The sequence below is a fragment of the Mytilus trossulus genome, chromosome 4, assembly GCF_036588685.1.
Source record: "Mytilus trossulus isolate FHL-02 chromosome 4, PNRI_Mtr1.1.1.hap1, whole genome shotgun sequence".
In the NCBI taxonomy this organism is placed as follows: Eukaryota; Metazoa; Mollusca; class Bivalvia; order Mytilida; family Mytilidae; genus Mytilus; species Mytilus trossulus.
In genome coordinates this window covers 83,070,890-83,090,576 of record NC_086376.1, presented here as the reverse complement: position 1 = coordinate 83,090,576, position 19,687 = coordinate 83,070,890, and the positions used below count along the sequence as shown (strand labels likewise).

Sequence of the window (19,687 nt, the reverse complement as noted above, 5' to 3'; positions counted from 1 at the left end):
GTTCCCAGTCGCAGATCCAGGGATAGGGTTCCAGGGATTGGAATCTCCCTTTTTGGGGACGATCAATGCATTTGAATGGGGACATATAGTTGGAACCCCTCTTTGTCCTGGGGTAGTTATTTTTTTCATATATTTTTATTTTGTTTGTTTTTTGTGTTTTTTGTCACACTTTTTGGGTTCAAAAATAAAAATATTCACCTTTTTACTATTCGAGACAACCAAACAAATCAGCACATATGCATTACACAACTGCAAAACTTTAATTAAAATTTAAATGCTAACATTGACCTGCCAAAATTGAAGTTTTATTCAAATTGAAGTCTCACGCTGGAAAAGGGGCGTTTATTTACATGTGGTCTACGGAAATTTACTGGATTTAAGAATCGAAAAGATGCAAACATGTAGCCATAACCCGATCAGATCAATAAATTATGTTATGGATAGTATTAATATCTTTCTACTAACCATTAAAAGGAATAATACTAGGATTTCGTGAGCTCAGAAACCTTAATCTGTTGAAAAATGGCGTCGATTTGTGTGCTTCCTTTTCGCAGCCTCAGTTACAATTTGACACGGAGTGATGGGTATTTATGCAAATATTTAGGGACTCCTATCATCAAAGATACTATTTTTTGTCATTTTATATTTAAATAGCCAATAGGATGCAAATGTGTCAGTTATTTTCAGAAGGGGAAAACACCCGCCATATTTTTATCTCCCAAATTAACAACGTCACTTGCCACTTTCAGATGTTCGTTTCTTGTAAAATAAAATCTTCTAAGAAGAAAAAATAGCATGGTCACCTGTAAAACTTACCTATATAACTAATTGATGATGAAATGACACAAGTTTAATTGTCTTTAATGATAAATTTCTCGAAAAATCACACGTACACGATGTAAACAAATTGCCGCGATGGCGCGATACTTTCGCCCTCTATGAAAAATCGCGATTGTCGCCCTTGATTTTCTGGCCTTTACGTCATATGGAAGGAGGCGCAGAATCGATCCGTGGCTTTCCCACTGTGTTGGTCTTAATTGTTGACTAGTGCATAAACATTGTGACCAGTTGATGTTTGAAGATATCATAACTACGGAAAAAAGTCGCTAGTGCCTCATGGAGTAGCTATATAGACCAATCAACTTTTTTTTGTTACTCTATATTGGTTGTTATGTCTTAAGCCTTTTGGTTTCCTGACTTCCTGAACATTTGGTCGTGTGCATTGCTTTTGTATATTATTCTAGAAATATGTTTCAATTCTTCAAGGTATACAGGACTTATAATTTGCCACACTTTGGTTGAACGTTTCAAGAGTTAAAGTATCAATTTCACAATAGGTCACGATCGCACTACTATCTCTAACTAATAATGCATTTTTTGCGATCGTAGTTCGAACGTGAAGATCGTAGGGAGGTCGTGGTATGGTTGTTGTGAGGTCTTCATGATTGTGATTAACTTTGGGCGTGGCCAACTTTGAACATGTTCAAAACAATCGTGGAGCAGTCATGGCGAAATCAGGTGGTCAGGATTTTAAGTTTAGTAACAAGTCCAGGGTACAAACTAAAACTGAGGGAAACACATCAAATATAAGAGAAGAACTACGACACAACAGAAACACAATACAGAAACGGGCTATGATATAACAATGGCCATTTTCCTGACTTGGTACAGGACATTTTGAGAAACAAAAATGGGTTGAACCTGGTTTTGTGGCGCTTTTATGGCAATGGTAAATAAAACATTAAAATGACAACACTACATAACAGGAATTCAATACAAATAAATGGTAGATCATATAGTACAGAGAAACACACAAATAATAGCTATCAAAAGGTACCAGGTTTATAATTTGATACGCCAGACGCGCGTTTCGTCTACACAGGACTTATCAGTGACGCTCAGATAAAACAAATTCGAAATCCAAAACAAGTACAAAGTTGAAGAGCATTGAGGATCAAAAGTTCCAAAAAGTTGTGCCTAATACGGCTAAGGATATCTGCCTAGGATAAGAATCGAAATGCGCATCTGGTGCAAGAAAATTGGTACCGTTAATTTTATAAGAACATTCTTTGTATTTGCAATAATTCATACTTTTGCAGACAGTAAATTCATAAAAATGACCATATAATAGATATACATGATAATACCGAGTGTTGACTTAGTACAGAATAAAAACGGATAGTTTTACACAAAACAACCTAAAATAGCATATAAAAAGGCACAGCCGAGTTAGGCGAAGAAATATACCCTTTATGTATGATGAGTTGTTTCTATTGATACATTTTCTACATTTGAAAATGCCTGTACCAAGTCAGGAATATGACAGTTCTTGTCCATTCGTTTTTGATGCGTTTTGTTTTTTGATTTTGCCATGTGATTATGGACTTTCCTAATTGATTTTCCTCTGAGTTCAGTATTTTTGTGATTTTACTTTTTGTTAATACTACTCATCAATTTTGCTTCGAGGTGAGAATAGATGTTGTAATGATGTTTCCCTCCATCGTATTAACTTGAAGTCAGATTTATTTGCCAGGCTTGTTGTTGGTGTTCGTCCTAATCTCCGTGTTGATGGTCCTTTATTTTTGTTAAAAAATTATCAAGCTGCGAACAAAATGATTGTTGAACAGATTGTCACCACTAAAACGGTTGTGGATGTTTATTCATCTAACGATGACAATAACAAGCTGTAGCCTGTTTGTGTTTGTATTAGGAGCTGGCAAGAAAACAAGACCACCATGATTATATAGACCTTTCTGACACTTTCCTTTACATCATTAAAGGTTCCCGTATCTGATAAAATGGGCAATGTGCGCAATTGTTTCTCCAGAGGCGGTAATGTTAACGATTTCTTCTGTAGCTCAGTCCATATCGATAACTTCGATATGTATGATGGCTCGTTTCGAAGCTGCATGAGACATTTCACATATGTGATTAAATTATCAGGGTACTACTATTGTCCATAAACTGAACAAAGAAATTCCACAACGGGTGCCGTATACGGTGCAAGAAATGCTTATCCTCCGGAGCACCTGATTTAACTCCCGGTTAGTGGAGTTCGTGTTGTTCCTTATTTATTATTTATAACTGTTGAGTGAAATGTATTTTAGTTTTGTGAGTCTTTGTTTGTTCCTTGGTTTTGATTGTTATTGTCTTACTCACATAACGATTCCAAATTGATCATAATCGACGAAGAGTTATTTAAACTTCTACAGAGTTTAATAAGTTTCCTCCATTTACAGAAGAATTTCAGATAAAGAAAATACAAAGGACCTGACATGCATTGAAACAGTTAAGTTGACATTTTTTTCTTGTGAAAATTTCTTGTAAAATTATAAAATAATTCTTCTTTAAGGTATAACTAAATCAAAGATCAAGACCCCTCCCAAAAAAAAAAATCAAAAAAAAAAATCAGACAACTTTAAACTGATTTAATTCTTTTCATCGAGCTTTAAATTCTTTAAATGAGGTATCAAAAGAAAGAAGATAGACTAATCTTTCAAATGGTGATGATTTTATAATAACTTAATAAGTGTATAATTAATTATTTTATATTTAATTGCTATATTGTAATGTCCACACTTTAAGGTATTAGCTTCTTTGTTATTCGTAGCATCCCAAACATATTTTATAGATTCACAGTTTGACCTTCAAAAGAGTGTCTCAGATTTTTCATATTGTATTTCTTTCTCTCATAAACCTTCAATGAAGTTTGCAACCTCAAATCATAAGAGATCCCTAAATTTAATTTTGTATACCTATAATTCTTTAAATGAGGTACCAAAAGAAAGAAGATAGACTTATCTTTCTAATGGTGATGATTTCATAATGACATTATCAATACATAATTATTTATTCTATATTTTATTGCTATATTGTGATGTCCACATTTGAACGGTATTAGCTTCTCTGTTATTCGTAGCATCCCAAAAGTATTTTATAGATTCTTGTATTACACAGTTTGACCTTCAAAAGGGTGTCTCAGATTTTTTCATATTTTATTATTCTCTCATAAACCTTCAATGAAGTGTGCAACCTCAAATCATGAGAGATCACTAAATTTAATTGGGTATGTTCTATTGATTTTTTTGAAAATCTAAGACACCTTTTGAAGATAACTGGGCAAGGAACAACATGTGTGAAAATCATGCGTATAGGTCACCAATCAAGGAGCTAAATTCATTTTAACTACATTTTCGGGACTAAAACGAATGTGTCACAATTAAATGAACAATGATTTTCCTTCTTGTACCCCATTAACTTCAATATAATTCACACATATACCGTGGGGATACTTTAGGATTGACCTTTAATCGTAGATCAATTAGGTTTTGACCAGTAAGAAAGTATTCATTTCAGTATATAAAGAACAAGAATGTGTCCCCGGTACACGGATGCCCCACTCGCACTATCATTTTCTGTGTTCAGTTGACCGTGAAATTTGGGTAAATACTCTAATTTGACATATCCATTAGAAAGATCATATCATAGGGAACATGTGTACTAAGTTTCAAGTTGATTGGACTTCAACTTCATCAGAAACTACCTTGACCGAATGGACGTACAGACACACGGACAAACGAACGGAAGCACAGACAAGAAAACATAATGCCTACTATCGTAGTAGGGGTATAAAGAGCACACCCTATGCATTAGAAATCAGATCTGGCGGGAGATGTTATATCATTATTGACCTTGCTGTAATTCAATTGCTACTGATATGGTCAAAACTCCTCCCACCATGATAAACCTTTACTATAAATGATCTCAGAAGTTTAGTTACACATAAATAAAATGACATTGCATTTACTTTTTTCAAGATGGATTTTATTCATTTAGTACATAAAATAATATATTTAGTTTTTTTCATTGTTACAAAAAGTAAGTTATGAATGTGGACTCAAAATGGCCAATTTGTCAGTCTACGGGATACTTATGGCGATATCTAAAAATATAATTGTATACAATGACAACACGGTGCTTTACACAAAGTAGATATGTTTTATTTTTGCAATTTGAAAATGAAATATTCAATTCGCATTTTCTTTAAAAATTGCAGTACAATCACATTTCTTTGATATTATATATTTGTATTGTGATTCCCTTTATATCTCCAAATTGTTGTTTTGGTTTTTCTCCTGGCAGTTCAAATATAGAATGGATTTTTTATTTGAAATTCATTTCTCCATTAAACCCTAATCCACCTTTTTCATAACTGTTATTTGCTGGTTGGTGGTCATAAAGCTATCAAATGCTTCTATTGATTAACCACAAAGTACTGCCCACAAGTTCTTATCTTGTTTCAGTCAGAAACGTGTATTTGTTCATACAACTAATTATCATCAAAACTCATGAACAGTACAATATATGTAAATATTTTTTCTTCTTCTGTGGTTATGGAATATTAAGAAGTAATAGAATCAGCAAAAAATGAAATTTTGATAATATTTAGTTGCTTTTGTATTTTGCTACTGTAAATCTATTAATTGTTTGTGTCTTTTATGGGCTACAATTTAAAGCTGATTTCTAGCTGTAGCATAAAAAATGGGGGTTCAGTAGGGATAATGTTAGTATCAGATTTATTTTTTTCAGAATTTATTTCATCAGAATTAGCCCCCAAAAAAATTGAATAAAAGGAATTTGATGCTTATAAATTTTTGAAAACACCAGACCTGGTAAAAATTAAATCATAATAAAACTATACTCCGAGGAAATTGAAAAAGGAAAGTTTATATTCAAATCACAAAATCAAAAGCTCAAACACATCAAACAAATAGATCACAACTGTCACTCTTCCTGACTTATTACAGGCAATTTCCTATTTATTAAATGGTGGATTAGACCATTAGAAGCGTTGGAAACTAAAAAGAAAAGAGGAAAAAGTGTTGCTTGCTAAACATCTAAAAAGTGATTTGAATAGTTATCAAATGTACCAGGATTATTCTAATTCGCCAGACATGCGTTTTGTCTATATAATACTCATCAGTGACATTCAGATCAAAATATATAATGAAAGTATCTATGAGAGTATGAATTATACAAAAAATGGCCATAGATAAATTATTTGAAACAGATAGTTCGGCGAAGCGGCTGGATCATGATCTTAAAGTCGAAAATGTGGATTATATCAAATTAAAAAAGTTTGAATTAGAACATGGATACAACTTGAAACAATTCAATTGGAAAATGACGTTTGATTATACAACTGAAATAAAAGATGAATGTAATAAAAATAATCATCATACCTGCCAACTTTTCAAAATGCCCATGGGGGTTTTGCCTGCAAGATGGCTGACATAGTCCTAAAAAACCTTCAAGGGGGCCTGCAAATACATTTACATTTAAATGTTGTTTTTGACTTCTCCATACTTTCATAAGCCTAAAGTCATTGTAAAATTAATTGTTGTTTAAATTGTGGACAAAATTGCTCTTTTAAAATTTCAATTTGGGAGCCTCCATGGGGGAAATCCCCCGCAAATAGTGACAGTTGGCAGGTATGAATCATAAGAAAGGAAAAAAAAAGAAAGACAATAAAAGAAAACAAGATGACTTTAATTTAAGTAAAAATAAAAAATAAAATATGCAGATTAATAACTCTTATGCTTAAAGTAAAATCACAAAAATACCAAACTCTTATGGAAATTCAAAACAAAAGGTACTTTATCAAATGGCAAAATCAAAAGCTCTAACACATTAAACGAATGGATAACAACTGTCATATTCCTGACTTGGTACATGCATTTTCTTATGTAAACAAGAGTGCACACACTGAAATGTGTTGCCTTCTTTACTAATCATTGATATAATGTTGATAGTCCTAAGCATAAAGCTTTATTACAACTGTCACATAAACTTAACATTAACCAAGATAGCTAAACAAAACCAATAAACCATGAAAATGAGGTCAAGGTCAGATGAACCATGCCAGGCAGACATGTACAGCTAACAATTCTTCAATACAACAAATATACATGTAGTTGACTTATTGCTTATAAATAAAGAAAAACAGACCAAAACACAAACACTTAAAACTTAGCAATGGACCCTGAAAATGAGGTCAAGGTCAAATAAAATCTGCGTAACCAACATTTAGATCATAAAATATTTCCATACACCAAATATAGTTGACCTCATGCATAAAGTATTAGAAAAATAGACCAAAACTAATAAAACTTAACTTTGACCACTGAACCATGAAAATGAGGTCAAGGTCAGATGACATCTTCCCGCTAGACATGTTCACCTTACAATCATTCCATACAACAAATATAGTAGACCTATTGCATTTAGCATGAGAAAAACAAACCAAAACAGAAAAACTTAACTATAACCACTGAACCCTGAAAATGAGGTCAAGGTCAGATGACACCTGCCAGTTGGACATGAACACCTTACAGTTCTTCCATACACCAAATATACTAGACCTATTGCTTACAGTATCTAAGATATGGACTTGACCACGAAAACTTAACCTTGTTCACTGATCCATGAAATGAAGTCGAGGTCAAGTGAAAACTGTCTGACAGACATGAGGACCTTGCAAGGTATGCACATACCAAATATAGTTATTCAATTACTTATAATAAGAGAGAATTTAACATTACAATAAATCTGAACTTTTTTTTCAAGTAGTCACTGAACCATGAAAATGAGGTCAAGGACATTAGACATGTGACTGACGGAAAGTTCGCAACATGAGGCATCTATATACAAAGTATGAAGCATCCCAATCTTATTAAAATAAGTTCTCATCACTTGCTCTGTCGCCCACTTTTTTTTATGTCGCCGTGGGCGACATAAAAAAAATCGAGGAGCAAGTGATGAGAACTTATTTTAATAAGATTGGAAGCATCCAGGTCTTCTACCTTCTAAAATATAAAGCTTTTAAGAAGTGAGCTAACACCGCCGCCGCCGGATCACTATTTCTATGTCGAGCTTTCTGCAAAAAAGTTGCAGGCTCGACAAAAAACCATTGCAATATCGAAAAATGTTTTTAACAAATACCAAATATTTGTATTTAAAGAATTATTTTTTTCAAATAAGCCATTTAAGGGGAAATAACTCTTTTTTTAAAGTGAATACCCTACTGATGATTGTGGCAAACATTTTTTAATTGGCACAGCAGTTTCAGATGATAAGGTTTTTATAAAAGTTAACAGATTACATCAGATGCCAAGTGATTAAAAAAGTAAGGAAATGTGGTATGATTGCCAACTATTTCATCAAGCTTGACATGAAGTTGATTTAAATTAAAAGAAAGACAGCTAATGCTTTCTTACTATAATAGGCGAGTCATAAAAATGGTATCTAAGAAATTTTGCAACAAGTTATTTTATGCAAAGAAATCCATGTGAATAAACATTTTTCTTGGATGAGGATGCACTGGCTAATCTCTAATTATAATATATCTACAATGGTCATTTTAATCAAACATGTCATAACAACATTAATGATATCATAGTGACCTTACAACAAACTATTTTTTTAAGGTGTTCAGATTATATCGTTCTATATAATCATGAATAGAATCAAAATTTTTGTGAAAGGATTTTCTAATATTTTTTTTCAAGTGCCATACAATGGCTTTTGTTGTATTTTCCTCATTTTTAAAAAGATAAAAATAGGCTAATAATTTGAAATGATTTGAGTTTGTATATATTTAATAAATAAAACAAATATCACAGTCAATATCACATTATTCATACAATAATAAAATACTTATTTTCATTAAACTACATACAATGAAACATAGCATATATTTACAATACACCATTATCAAGAAATATGCTGTAACAAGCATTAATTTTGTACTGGATGTGATTTCAATACTTTAATGCTTTTAGGTTATCCCATACAAATGCCTATGCATTTTCAATATCTGAATTTTGAAAAAGTTTTTGAAGATAAGATTGAAAGGAAAGCAAAAATAAATAACATTTGAATCCTTTCAGACTTTTTAATTCTGTTTATGAGTATGTCGACTAAGTTGCAATTTTTACTACAAAATCTGTTCAAACTCCATTCTTTTCTAATCTTCTTTTATGTCCAAAAGAGTAAAAAGTTAATCACATTCTTCAAAGTAAGATTGAGCTATTTGACACAAACATAATGGAGACCACCAATCTAGACATCTTGCATAATCATGCTATTCTTCTTTTCAATTCCAAAAACAGTCAAATAAATTGTAATTTATTTTTCTTTTTTAATTTCCTATTTAAAATTGATAACATATCTAATATTTCTTAAATATTAAAACTTGTTCTTGAAAAATAATATTCTTTTAAGCCAAATAATTCATTTTAATATTTCTAGACATAGTACATATAGATATATATAAAATTCAGGTTTTTTTTTTAAATGAAAATAAAATCCAGTCTATTCAAGTTTTTAAAAAGAGCCTAAACACAGAATTTTTAAGTTGAAATTACAAGTAGATTTCATTCAAATAAAATACAAACTTCTTACAACATGTAACTAGAGGCTCTAAAGAGCCTGTGTCGCTCACCTTGTATATGTGAATATTAAACAAAGGAAGCAGATGAATTCATGACAAAATTGTGTTTTGTTGATGGTGATGTGTTTTTAAATCTTACTTTACTAAACAGTCTTGCTGCTTACAATTATCTCTATCTATAATGAAATTGGCCCAGTAGTATCAGTGGAAATGTTAATTAAAAATTTACAAATTTTATGAAAATTGTTAAAAATTGACTATAAAGGACAATAACTCCTTAGGGGGTCAATTGACCATTTTGGTCATGTTGACTTATTTATAGATCCTACTTTGCTGAACATTATTGCTGTTTACAGTTTATCTTTATCTATAATAATATTCAAGATGATAACCAAAAACAGCAAAATTTCCTTAAAATTACCGATTCACGGGCAGCAACCCAACAACAGGTTGTCAGATTCATCTTCCAATTACAGGGCAGATAGATATTGATCTGATAAACAAATTCACCCCAAGTCAGATTGCTCTAAATGCTTTGGTTTTGAGTTATAAGCCAAAAACTGCATTTTACCCCTATGTTCTATTTTTAGCCTTTGTGGCCATCTTGGTTGGTTGACCTGGTCACGCCACACATTTTTAAAACTAGATACCCCAAAGATGATTGTTGCCAAGTTTGGATTAATTTGGCCCAGTAGTTTCAGAGGAGAAGATTTTTGTAAAGATAACTAAGATTTACGAAAAAATGGTTAAAAATTGACTATAAAGGGCAATAACTCCTAAACGGGTCAACTGACCATTTCGGTCATGTTGACTTATTTGTAGATAATACTTTGTTGAACATTATTGCTGTTTACAGTTTATCTCTATCTATAATAATATTCAAGATAAAAACCAAAAACAGCAAAATTTCCTTAAAATTACCAATTCAGGAGCAGCAACCTAACAACCAATTGACTGATTCATCTGAAAATTTCAGGGCAGATAGATCTTGACCTGATAAACATTTTTATCTCATGTCAAATTTCCTCAAAAGGTTTTGGTTTTTGAGTTATAAGCCAAAAACTGCATTTTACCCCTATGTTCTATTTTTAGCCGTGGCGGCCATCTTGGTTGGTTGACCAGGTCACGCCACACATTTTTAAAACTAGATACCCTAAAGATGATTGTGGCCAAGTTTGGATTAGCTTGGCCCAGTAGTTTCAGAGGAGAAGATTTTTGTAAAAGATTACTTTAATTTACGAAAAATGGTTAAAAATTTACTATAAAGGGCAATAACTCCTAAACGGGTCAACTGACCATTTTGGTCATGTTGAATTATTTGTAGATCTTACTTTGCTGAACATTATTGCTGTTTACAGTTTATCTCTATCTATAATAATATTCAAGATAAAAACCAAAAACAGCAAAATTTCCTTAAAATTACCAATTCAGGGGCAGCAACCCAACAACCGATTGACCAATTCATCTGAAAATTTCAGGGCAGATAGATCTTGACCTGATAAACATATTTACCCCCATGTCAGATTTGCTCTAAATGATTTGGTTTTTGAGTTATAAGCCAAAAACTGCATTTTACCCCTATGTTCTATTTTTAGCCCTGGCGGCCATCTTGGTTGGTTGACCGGGTCACGCCACACATTTTTTGAACTAGATACCCCAATGATGATTGTGGCCAAGTTTGGTTTGATTTGGCCCAGTAGTTTCAGAGGAGAAGATTTTTGTAAAAGTTAACAACGACGACGGACGACGGACGCAAAGTGATGGGAAAAGCTCACTTGGCCCTTCGGGCCAGGTGAGCTAAAAAGTACTAGAATGCATACTGACCAATATACTATAGCAACAAATCAATATAGATAATTGAAAAATGTAAAATCTATACAAAACAACTTTTTACTCCTCATTCTGTGAAGGGTTTTAAAACTTAAATTGAGATAAGTAGACATTTATATTTACATGTTACAAGGAATAATATCAGTAATGATGACATATGAGCCATTATCAACTTATTCTCACATTTATTTTGCTAAAATAAACAAAAATAAATAATGTTTTACAAGCTAAATATTAGTCTAAACTTTCAGCCTTCATGTAAATATCAAAATCTATACAAATAAATTGCACATAAAATAATTAGTTTCTCAGCAGTAAATCATTTGACACAACATTTATTGTAAATCTCATAGAACCAGTTTAGCAAAATCTTATCATAAAAATTAAATGTTAAATCACAGCAGAATCTGAAGTCAAAATCACAGCAATATTTGGCAAACTTAGTTAATGAAAAACAACAATCACCATGAAGGATTATAACAAAAAAAATTATACTTAAAACATTAATTAATATATATTTCTCTTTATAAGATTATATCCAAATATCCCCTAAAAATGTACATGTCATATAAAAACATAGAGGAATTAAAATCTGCAAAACTAAAGTGCTGCTTAATTTGTCATTTAAGTACAACAGCCATTTCTATATAATCAGTGAATGTTCAATACAGAGATGATTAAATATCTCATTATCTGTGAAGATGAAGTATTTGAATATAAACTGCATTTTTAAAAAGGAAACAACTGTTTTAATCAAATTTAAAAAAAAAGATGATACTACTTTTGCCAAAATTCAGAATTCTTCACACAAAAAAAAGTGTCTCTTATAATCATTTTACCTTTGCAAATTTTGCTGATAATTTATTTTTTGGTGTTAATATTACTGTTTTTAAACTATAGTCAAATGTGATTAAATCATGGTTAAAACATACATACATTTTGCTCAGAATATTTCAGAAAATAAACCACCAAACAAAGAAAAAAGAAATAAAAAATGATTCTCAAGTTACAATAATTAATAGAAAAAAGTAAAATCACAAAAATTCTGTCAGAACTGAATACAGAATTTAGAAGTGATGATAAAAACCATCTATGCCTAGAAGTTCTAGATAAAAATTGTTCCATTGTGCAATACTTTGGGGAGACACATCATTCCACAATGAGGAAAGTATAGCTATAATGCTGCATTTAAGCATATCAAAAACTTAACGTTAACAATATCACAGTAATAAATCAAATAACAATATGTCAGAGAAAAAATAATGAAAATAATAACATAATAAATTTTATATGCATTTATAGACATTGTTTTATATAGACCATTTATGCTTACTTTTATCTCTTCAGCAAATGATACCTCATGTTTCAATTAAGGTCCAACAAAACAATTCACACTGATAATTCAATGCTTTGAAATAAATTCAGTCATAAATTTTTACTGTTTCAGAAATTTTGACTTAAAATCCATAAAAACTCAAATCCAAAAAACAGCCAGATCAATATCTAATGAAGATTCATTAATACATTATGCAATTGTATACTAAATGTTTAAATCAGACATGCACCATTAACAAAGAAATCATCTTCTGTTGCCATCCATCTAATAACCTGAGTTCTCATCACACATCATTCATACATGAAGGTAAGGCAGTGATCTGTATGATAATTCCTCCTATATCTTGAGTGGTGCAGGAATAGACTGTTGTTATTCTATATAACCCCATGTTGAGTAATGTTTTGTAGCCTTGCACAAACATCTGGGTCATATTGATAAGACTGAAATATAAGAAAATAATGATAACAATTTCACACTACAGTATTTACTTCTTATGTGTGCATTTAAAGCATGAAGTTTGATAAGTTTTGACCTGAATCAATAAACTTTGACTACTTCTTGAAACCTGAACATAGTTGACAATTCAAACAAGCATCAAGTCTCACTGTGGTGTCTGTTTTACTATAAATTCCTTTATAATTTTTTTTCAGAAATGTGCTGCTATTGAATTAAATTGTCTTCCAGTACTGAAGTAATTTGCCAATATCTTTTCCTATACAGTGACAAGTTAACCACAAAGACCGTTTGACAAAACTTCTTCAACCGCAAAGCATAAATGCAAGGAAAAGAAATTGTAAAAAAGAGTACAATATACAGGAGGGTAATAGTGTTAGTTGATACTGAAAGAATAATTTAATAATGTAATAACTGTAATGACAATGCTTATTTAAGAAATAGAAACGAATGGGAATTTAAAAAAAGAATACAAACATTGAATGTCCATCATCTCATCTATTTTTCAAATTCACCAAGATTCTGTGTTGATTGATTATTACAATGTAAGGTCATGTCCACTAAAGTTGAGCAATAAAAAGATATAGCAAAACACTACTTATTAGTGCAATACATACTTTTGAGTAATACTTTTGGGCATCAGCAGGTTCTTTCTTGACTCCATGTCCTTCATGTAAACACCTAGCATAGTAAAAACATCCCAAAGCAATGCCCTTAGAAATATAACCAGGTAGACAGCCAGTTTCATTGGACAGTAATGGAACATCATGGAACTGAGCAACTCTGTAAAAAAATTATTCTAAATAATGATATTCTACTTTAGGTAAAATTAAAATAAATCAATTAACGCGTAGATATATCATACCAAAAAAAATTAATGATTTCTATATTTTTTTTGTAAAATCTAATAGAGGTTTATTGAAGTTGAGGTTTTAAAATCTGAAGGTTTTTTTATTAAGTGATTAAGTAAACATATCTAAATGTCCAACATAATTCCAAATGTAGCGTTTTATCCCAAAATGATAGTGAATAATATCTGGACCTTTATGCATACTGCGTATTTATAATCATTCAGAAGATACCAATTTTCATAGGTTTTGTGGGTACAAGTGAACCACAAATCTAAATGCTCAAAAAAGTTTTACTCAATCTATGAAAATTAGCCCTCACAATAAAACTAGAGGCTCTAAAGAGCCTGTGTCGCTCACCTTGGTATATATTGTGAATTAAACAAAGGAAGCAGACAGTTCATGACAAAATTGTGTTTAGGTGATTGTGATGTGTTTGTACATCTTACTTTACTGAAAATTCTTGCTGCTTACAATTATCTCTATCTATAATGAACTTGTCCGTGTAGTTTCAGTGGAAAATGTTAGTAAAAATTTACAAATTTTATGAAAATTGTTATTTTTAAAAATTGATTATAAAGGACAATAACTTCTAGGGGGTCAATTGAACATTTTGGTCATTTTGACTTATTTTTGAGTCTTAAATTGCTGTACATTATTGCTGTTTACAGTTTATCTCTATCTATAATAATATTCAAGATAATAACCCAAAACCGCAAAATTTCCTTAAAATTACCAATTTAGGGGCAGCACTCTAACAACGAGTTGTCCCATTCTTCTTAAAATTTCAGGGCAGATAGATCTTGACCAGATAAACAATTTTACCCCTTGTCAGATTTGCTCTAAATGCTTTGGTTTTTGAGTAATAACCAAAAACTGCATTTAACCTCCATGTTCTATTTGTAACCGTGGCGGCCATCTTGGTAGGTTCGCCGGGTCAAAAAACACAATTTTTAAACTACATACATTAATGATGATTGTGGCCAAGTTTGGATTAATTTGGCCCGGTAGTTTCAGAGGAGAAGATTTTTGTAAAAGATCATGGATATTTACGAAAAATGGTTAAAAATTGACTATAAAGGGCAATAACTCCTAAAGGGGTCAACTGACCATTTTGGTCATATTGACTTATTTGTAAATCTTACTTTGCTGACCATTATTGCTGTTTACAGTTTATCTCCATCTATAATAATATTCAAGATAATAACCAAAAACAGTAAAATTTCCTCAAAATAACCAATTTAGGGGCAGCAACCCAACAATGGGTTGTCTGATTCATCTGAAAATTTTAGGGCAGATAGATGTTGACCTGACAATTTTACCCCATGTCAGATTTGCTCTAAATGCTTTGGTTTTTGAGTTGTAAGCCAAAAACTGCATTTTACCCCTATGTTCTATTTTTAGCCATGGCAGCCATCTTGGGTGGTTGGCCGGGTAAAAAAACACAAACTTTAAACTAGATACCCAAATGATGATTGTGGCCAAGTTTGGTTTAATTTGGCCCGGTAGTTTCAGAGGATAAGATTTTTGTAAAAGATCATGGATATTTACGAAAAATGGTTAAAAATTGACTATAAAGGGCAATAACTCCTAAAGGGGTCAACTGACCATTTTGGTCATGTTGACTTATTTGTAAATCTTACTTTGCTGAACATTATTGCTGTTTACAGTTTATCTCCATCTATAATAATATTCAAGATAATAACCAACTAGAGGCTCTAAAGAGCCTGTGTCCCTCACCTTGGTATATGTGAATATTAAACAAAGGAAGCAGATGGATTCATGACAAAATTGTGATTTGATGATGGTGATGTGTTTGTAAATCTTACTTTACTAAACAGTCTTGCTGCTTACAATTATCTCTATCTATAATGAATTGGCCCAGTAGTATCAGTGAAAATGCTAATAAAAATTTACAAATTTTATGAAAATTGTTAAAAATTGACTATAAAGGAAAATAAATCCTTAGGGGGTCAATTGATCATTTCTGTCATGTTGACTTATTTGTAAATCTTACTTTGCTGAACATTATTGCTGTTTACAGTTTATCTTTATCTATAATAATATTCAAGATAATAACCAAAAACAGCAAAATTTCCTTAAAATTACCTATTCACGGGCAGCAACCCGACAACGGGTTGTCAGATTCATCTGAAAACTGAAGGGCAGATAGATATTGATCTGCTAAACAATTTAACCCCATGTCAGATTTGCACTAAATGCTTTGGTTTTTGAGTTATAAGCCAAAAACTGCATTTTACCCCTATGTTCTATTTTTAGCCCATGGCCATCTTGATTGGTTGGCCAGGTCACGCCACACATTTTTTAAACTAGATACCCCACAGATGATTGCTGCCAAGTTTGGATTAATTTGTCCCAGTAGTTTCAGAGGAGAAGATTTTTGTAAAAGATAACTAAGATTTACGAAAAATTGTTAAAAATTGACTATAAAGGGCAATAACTCCTAAAGGGGTCAACTGACCATTTCAGTCATGTTGACTTATTTGTAAATCTAACTTTGCTGAACATTATTGCTGTTTAAAGTTTATCTCTATCTATAATAATATTCAAAATAATAACCAAAAACAGCAAAATTTCCTTAATTTCCTTAAAATTACCAATTCAGGGGCAGCAACCCAACAACAGGTTGATTCATCTGAAAATTTCAGGGCAGATAGATCAGTTATAGCCCATGTCAGATTTGCTCTAAATGCTTTGGTTTTTGAGTTATAAGCCAAAAACTGCATTTTACCCCTATGTTCTATTTTTAGCTGTGGCAGCCATCTTGGTTGGTTGACCGGGTCACGCCACACATTTTTTAAACTAGATACCCAAATGATGATTGTGGCCAAGTTTGGTTTAATTTGGCCCAGTAGTTTCAGAGGAGAAGATTTTTGTAAAAGCTAACGACGACGGACGCCGACGCCGGGCGCCAAGTGATGGGAAAAGCTCACTTGGCCCTTTGGGCCAGGTGAGCTAAAAATGAATTCACAGTTATGCACCTTGAAGCCAAATCAGCAGCTTTGGTATAGAGTTTTCTTCTGTAATAATGACCGACTAGATTTCCCATGGCGTAAACATTTCCACGATCTGAAGCTTCCTTCAAACAAACATATGCTGAATCCATATCTTGTTTCACACCAATTCCAAATTCATACATAATCCCTAAACAACCTGGAATATAAAAGTAATGTGTTTTAAAACTCTGCAATAAACAATTTAGCAAAACCTCAGATTCAAATTTGATTATTCTCTTAATTTTTGCCACTTTACATATATATAAGGGGAACACAGATTAATTGGGTTGATGTTAAGTGATATCCAATTCTCACTCATTTAAAAAAAATATAATTCAAAAAGTATGCTTTGTTAGCTATTAATTGATGAAGTGATATAACTTATACATAAATTATAAGTAACAGAAGTATGAGCAGTATAATGAGTTTGTATTTGGTAATGTAACATAGTTATTTTGGGTTATCTCCCATATATTCCCCAAAAATTCAACCAAAACTAAAATATATTAATATACATGTTCCATTGCTCATTATAAATGCATAAGATATTTTTCCGAAGGTCTTATTCCTTAAGTAATAATAACTTGTTACTTGTCATTGTTATCAAGACCCCTTTTTTGTCACATCAAAAAGGCTTTTTTTCAAATGTACTTCTTATGTCATCAAACATGCTCTTATATCAATTTTATTTTAAACTGGTCTTTGGTAGATAGGTACTTATATAAAGTAGATCAGCAACTGTTGAGAATAAAGTGCAAATATAATTTTAAAATAACTCTGACTTTTCAGACAGCAAACACATGTATAAGTCGACTATATCTTTATTTTTAAGGTTCTTTTGGGGTTGATGTTGTGCAAATTGTTTTCTTTGCTTCTTCCATCAAGATTATACTTTTGCTTGTAAATGTTCCACGATCTCAGAATGTTTGTCTTAAAAATGTAATTATGTATAAACTTGCCCTGAGACTCAATACTTCCATTTCCACAAGCCTCTGAATGCCAGAAGAAAGCTTTCTTAAGATCCTGAGTATCAGAACGTGAGTAATACATCCCTAATATAGTCTGAGCAAGTATACTGGCTCTAGGATTTCCATCATCAGCTGCCATTAACCAGTACCTAAAACACAATTTGTTACAAGATAGTAGTTTGTACTTTTGACAAATTAAATACAAGTATAAAGATATGTCATATGGTATGTTTATCTAACTTTCTGCTAGGGACCAAATGAAGCAGAAGAATGTGCATTGTACATTAGATTGCAGCTCTGTTATGGAAGGGTAGCAATTTTGCATTTTTAAGGGCTATTGGTACTTTACGGAACGGAACGGAACGGAACGGAACGGAACAGAATTTCATTTAAGGTATCCAAAGGGGGCATTTATCAAAATTTCGAAAAATCTTTAAAACAAAACAAACTTTAAAATTTCCGTGTTTTACGGTTTTCCATATACAAATAACACAAATGTATACTTAATCTCATCTTCACAGGTGAAATGTGCAATAATGTATAACATCGGGAACTATTCTGTAAATGAATATGTCGGATTGTCCTGATAAATTATCATGAAATTAACGCATTTGCAAGTCATGCATTATGATATATAGACTGACCTCACGTCGTCCTTTCCGACGATGATTAGAAACATTGGTTCTGATTTTAACTTTTTAAATTTATTATTCCGTTCCGTTCCGTTCCGCAAAGTACCAATTGCTCTGAGGAATTGGTATTTAACGGAATCGAACGGAAACAGACATCTTTAATGTAATTAAAGCAGTATGATAAAAAAAAATTGTCTGACACCTCTTTTTGCATAAGTGGTATGTGTTTTAGATAGCATTTTCGACTTGATCAATAATAAAAAATTTAACACAAAGGCAGGTTACACAAAAAGTCTTTCTCCTTCCATCGGTAATTATATTTTAAAAAAGAGGCCTACAACGTTCCGACGATGACTAGAGACAGTGATCAAGTTGAATCTGATTTAAACTTTTTAATTTATTATTCCGTTCCGTTCCGTTCCGTTCCGTTCCGTTCCGCAAAGTACCAATTGCTCTGAGGAATTGGTATTTAACGGAATCGAACGGAAACAGACATTTATAATGTAATTAAAGCAGTATGATAAAAAAAATTGTCTGACACCTCTTTTTGCATGAGTGGTATGTGTTTTAGATAGCATTTTCGACTTGATCAATAATAAAAAATTTAACACAAAGGCAGGTTACACAAAAAGTCTTTATATTTCCATCGGTAATTATATTTTTTAAAAGAGGCCTTCCACCTCTCGTGCAGACGTGGATTAGAAACAGTTATCAAGTTGAATCTGATTTAAACTTTTTAATTTATTATTCCGTTCCGTTCCGTTCCGCAAAGTACCAATTGCTCTGAGGAATTGGTATTTAACGGAATCGAACGGAACCAGACATTTATAATGTAATAAAAGCAGTATGAAAAAAGAAAATGTGTCTGACACCCCTTTTTGCAGAAGAAATAAGTGTTTTAGATAGCATTCCCGACCAGATAAATAATTAAGAATTTAAAACAAAGGCAGCTTAGACAAAAAGTATTACTCCTTCCATTGGTAATTATATTTTTTAAAAGAGGCCTTCCACCTCTCGTGCAGACGAGGATTAGAAACAGTTATCAAGTTGAATCTGATTTAAACTTTTTAATTTATTATTCCGTTCCGTTCCGTTCCGCAAAGTACCAATTGCTCTGAGGAATTGGTATTTAACGGAATCGAACGGAACCAG

At 31.9% G+C, this 19,687-nt stretch overlaps 1 protein-coding gene across 1 annotated transcript in view; it reads right to left on the bottom strand.

The window, feature by feature from the left end:
* Positions 1 to 11,255: 11,255 nt before the first annotated feature.
* The window catches only part of LOC134716140 (LRP2-binding protein-like), a 35,174-nt gene continuing 26,742 nt past the window's right edge, over positions 11,256 to 19,687 (bottom strand). The window contains exons 5-8 of the mRNA XM_063578931.1: positions 17,895 to 18,052; positions 16,921 to 17,092; positions 13,688 to 13,853; positions 11,256 to 13,057 (exon numbers count right to left, since the gene is read on the bottom strand). Coding sequence (XP_063435001.1) covers positions 12,992 to 13,057; positions 13,688 to 13,853; positions 16,921 to 17,092; positions 17,895 to 18,052 — 562 coding nt within the window. The 3' untranslated portion in view covers positions 11,256 to 12,991. The remainder of the gene's footprint in view (positions 13,058 to 13,687; positions 13,854 to 16,920; positions 17,093 to 17,894; positions 18,053 to 19,687) is intronic.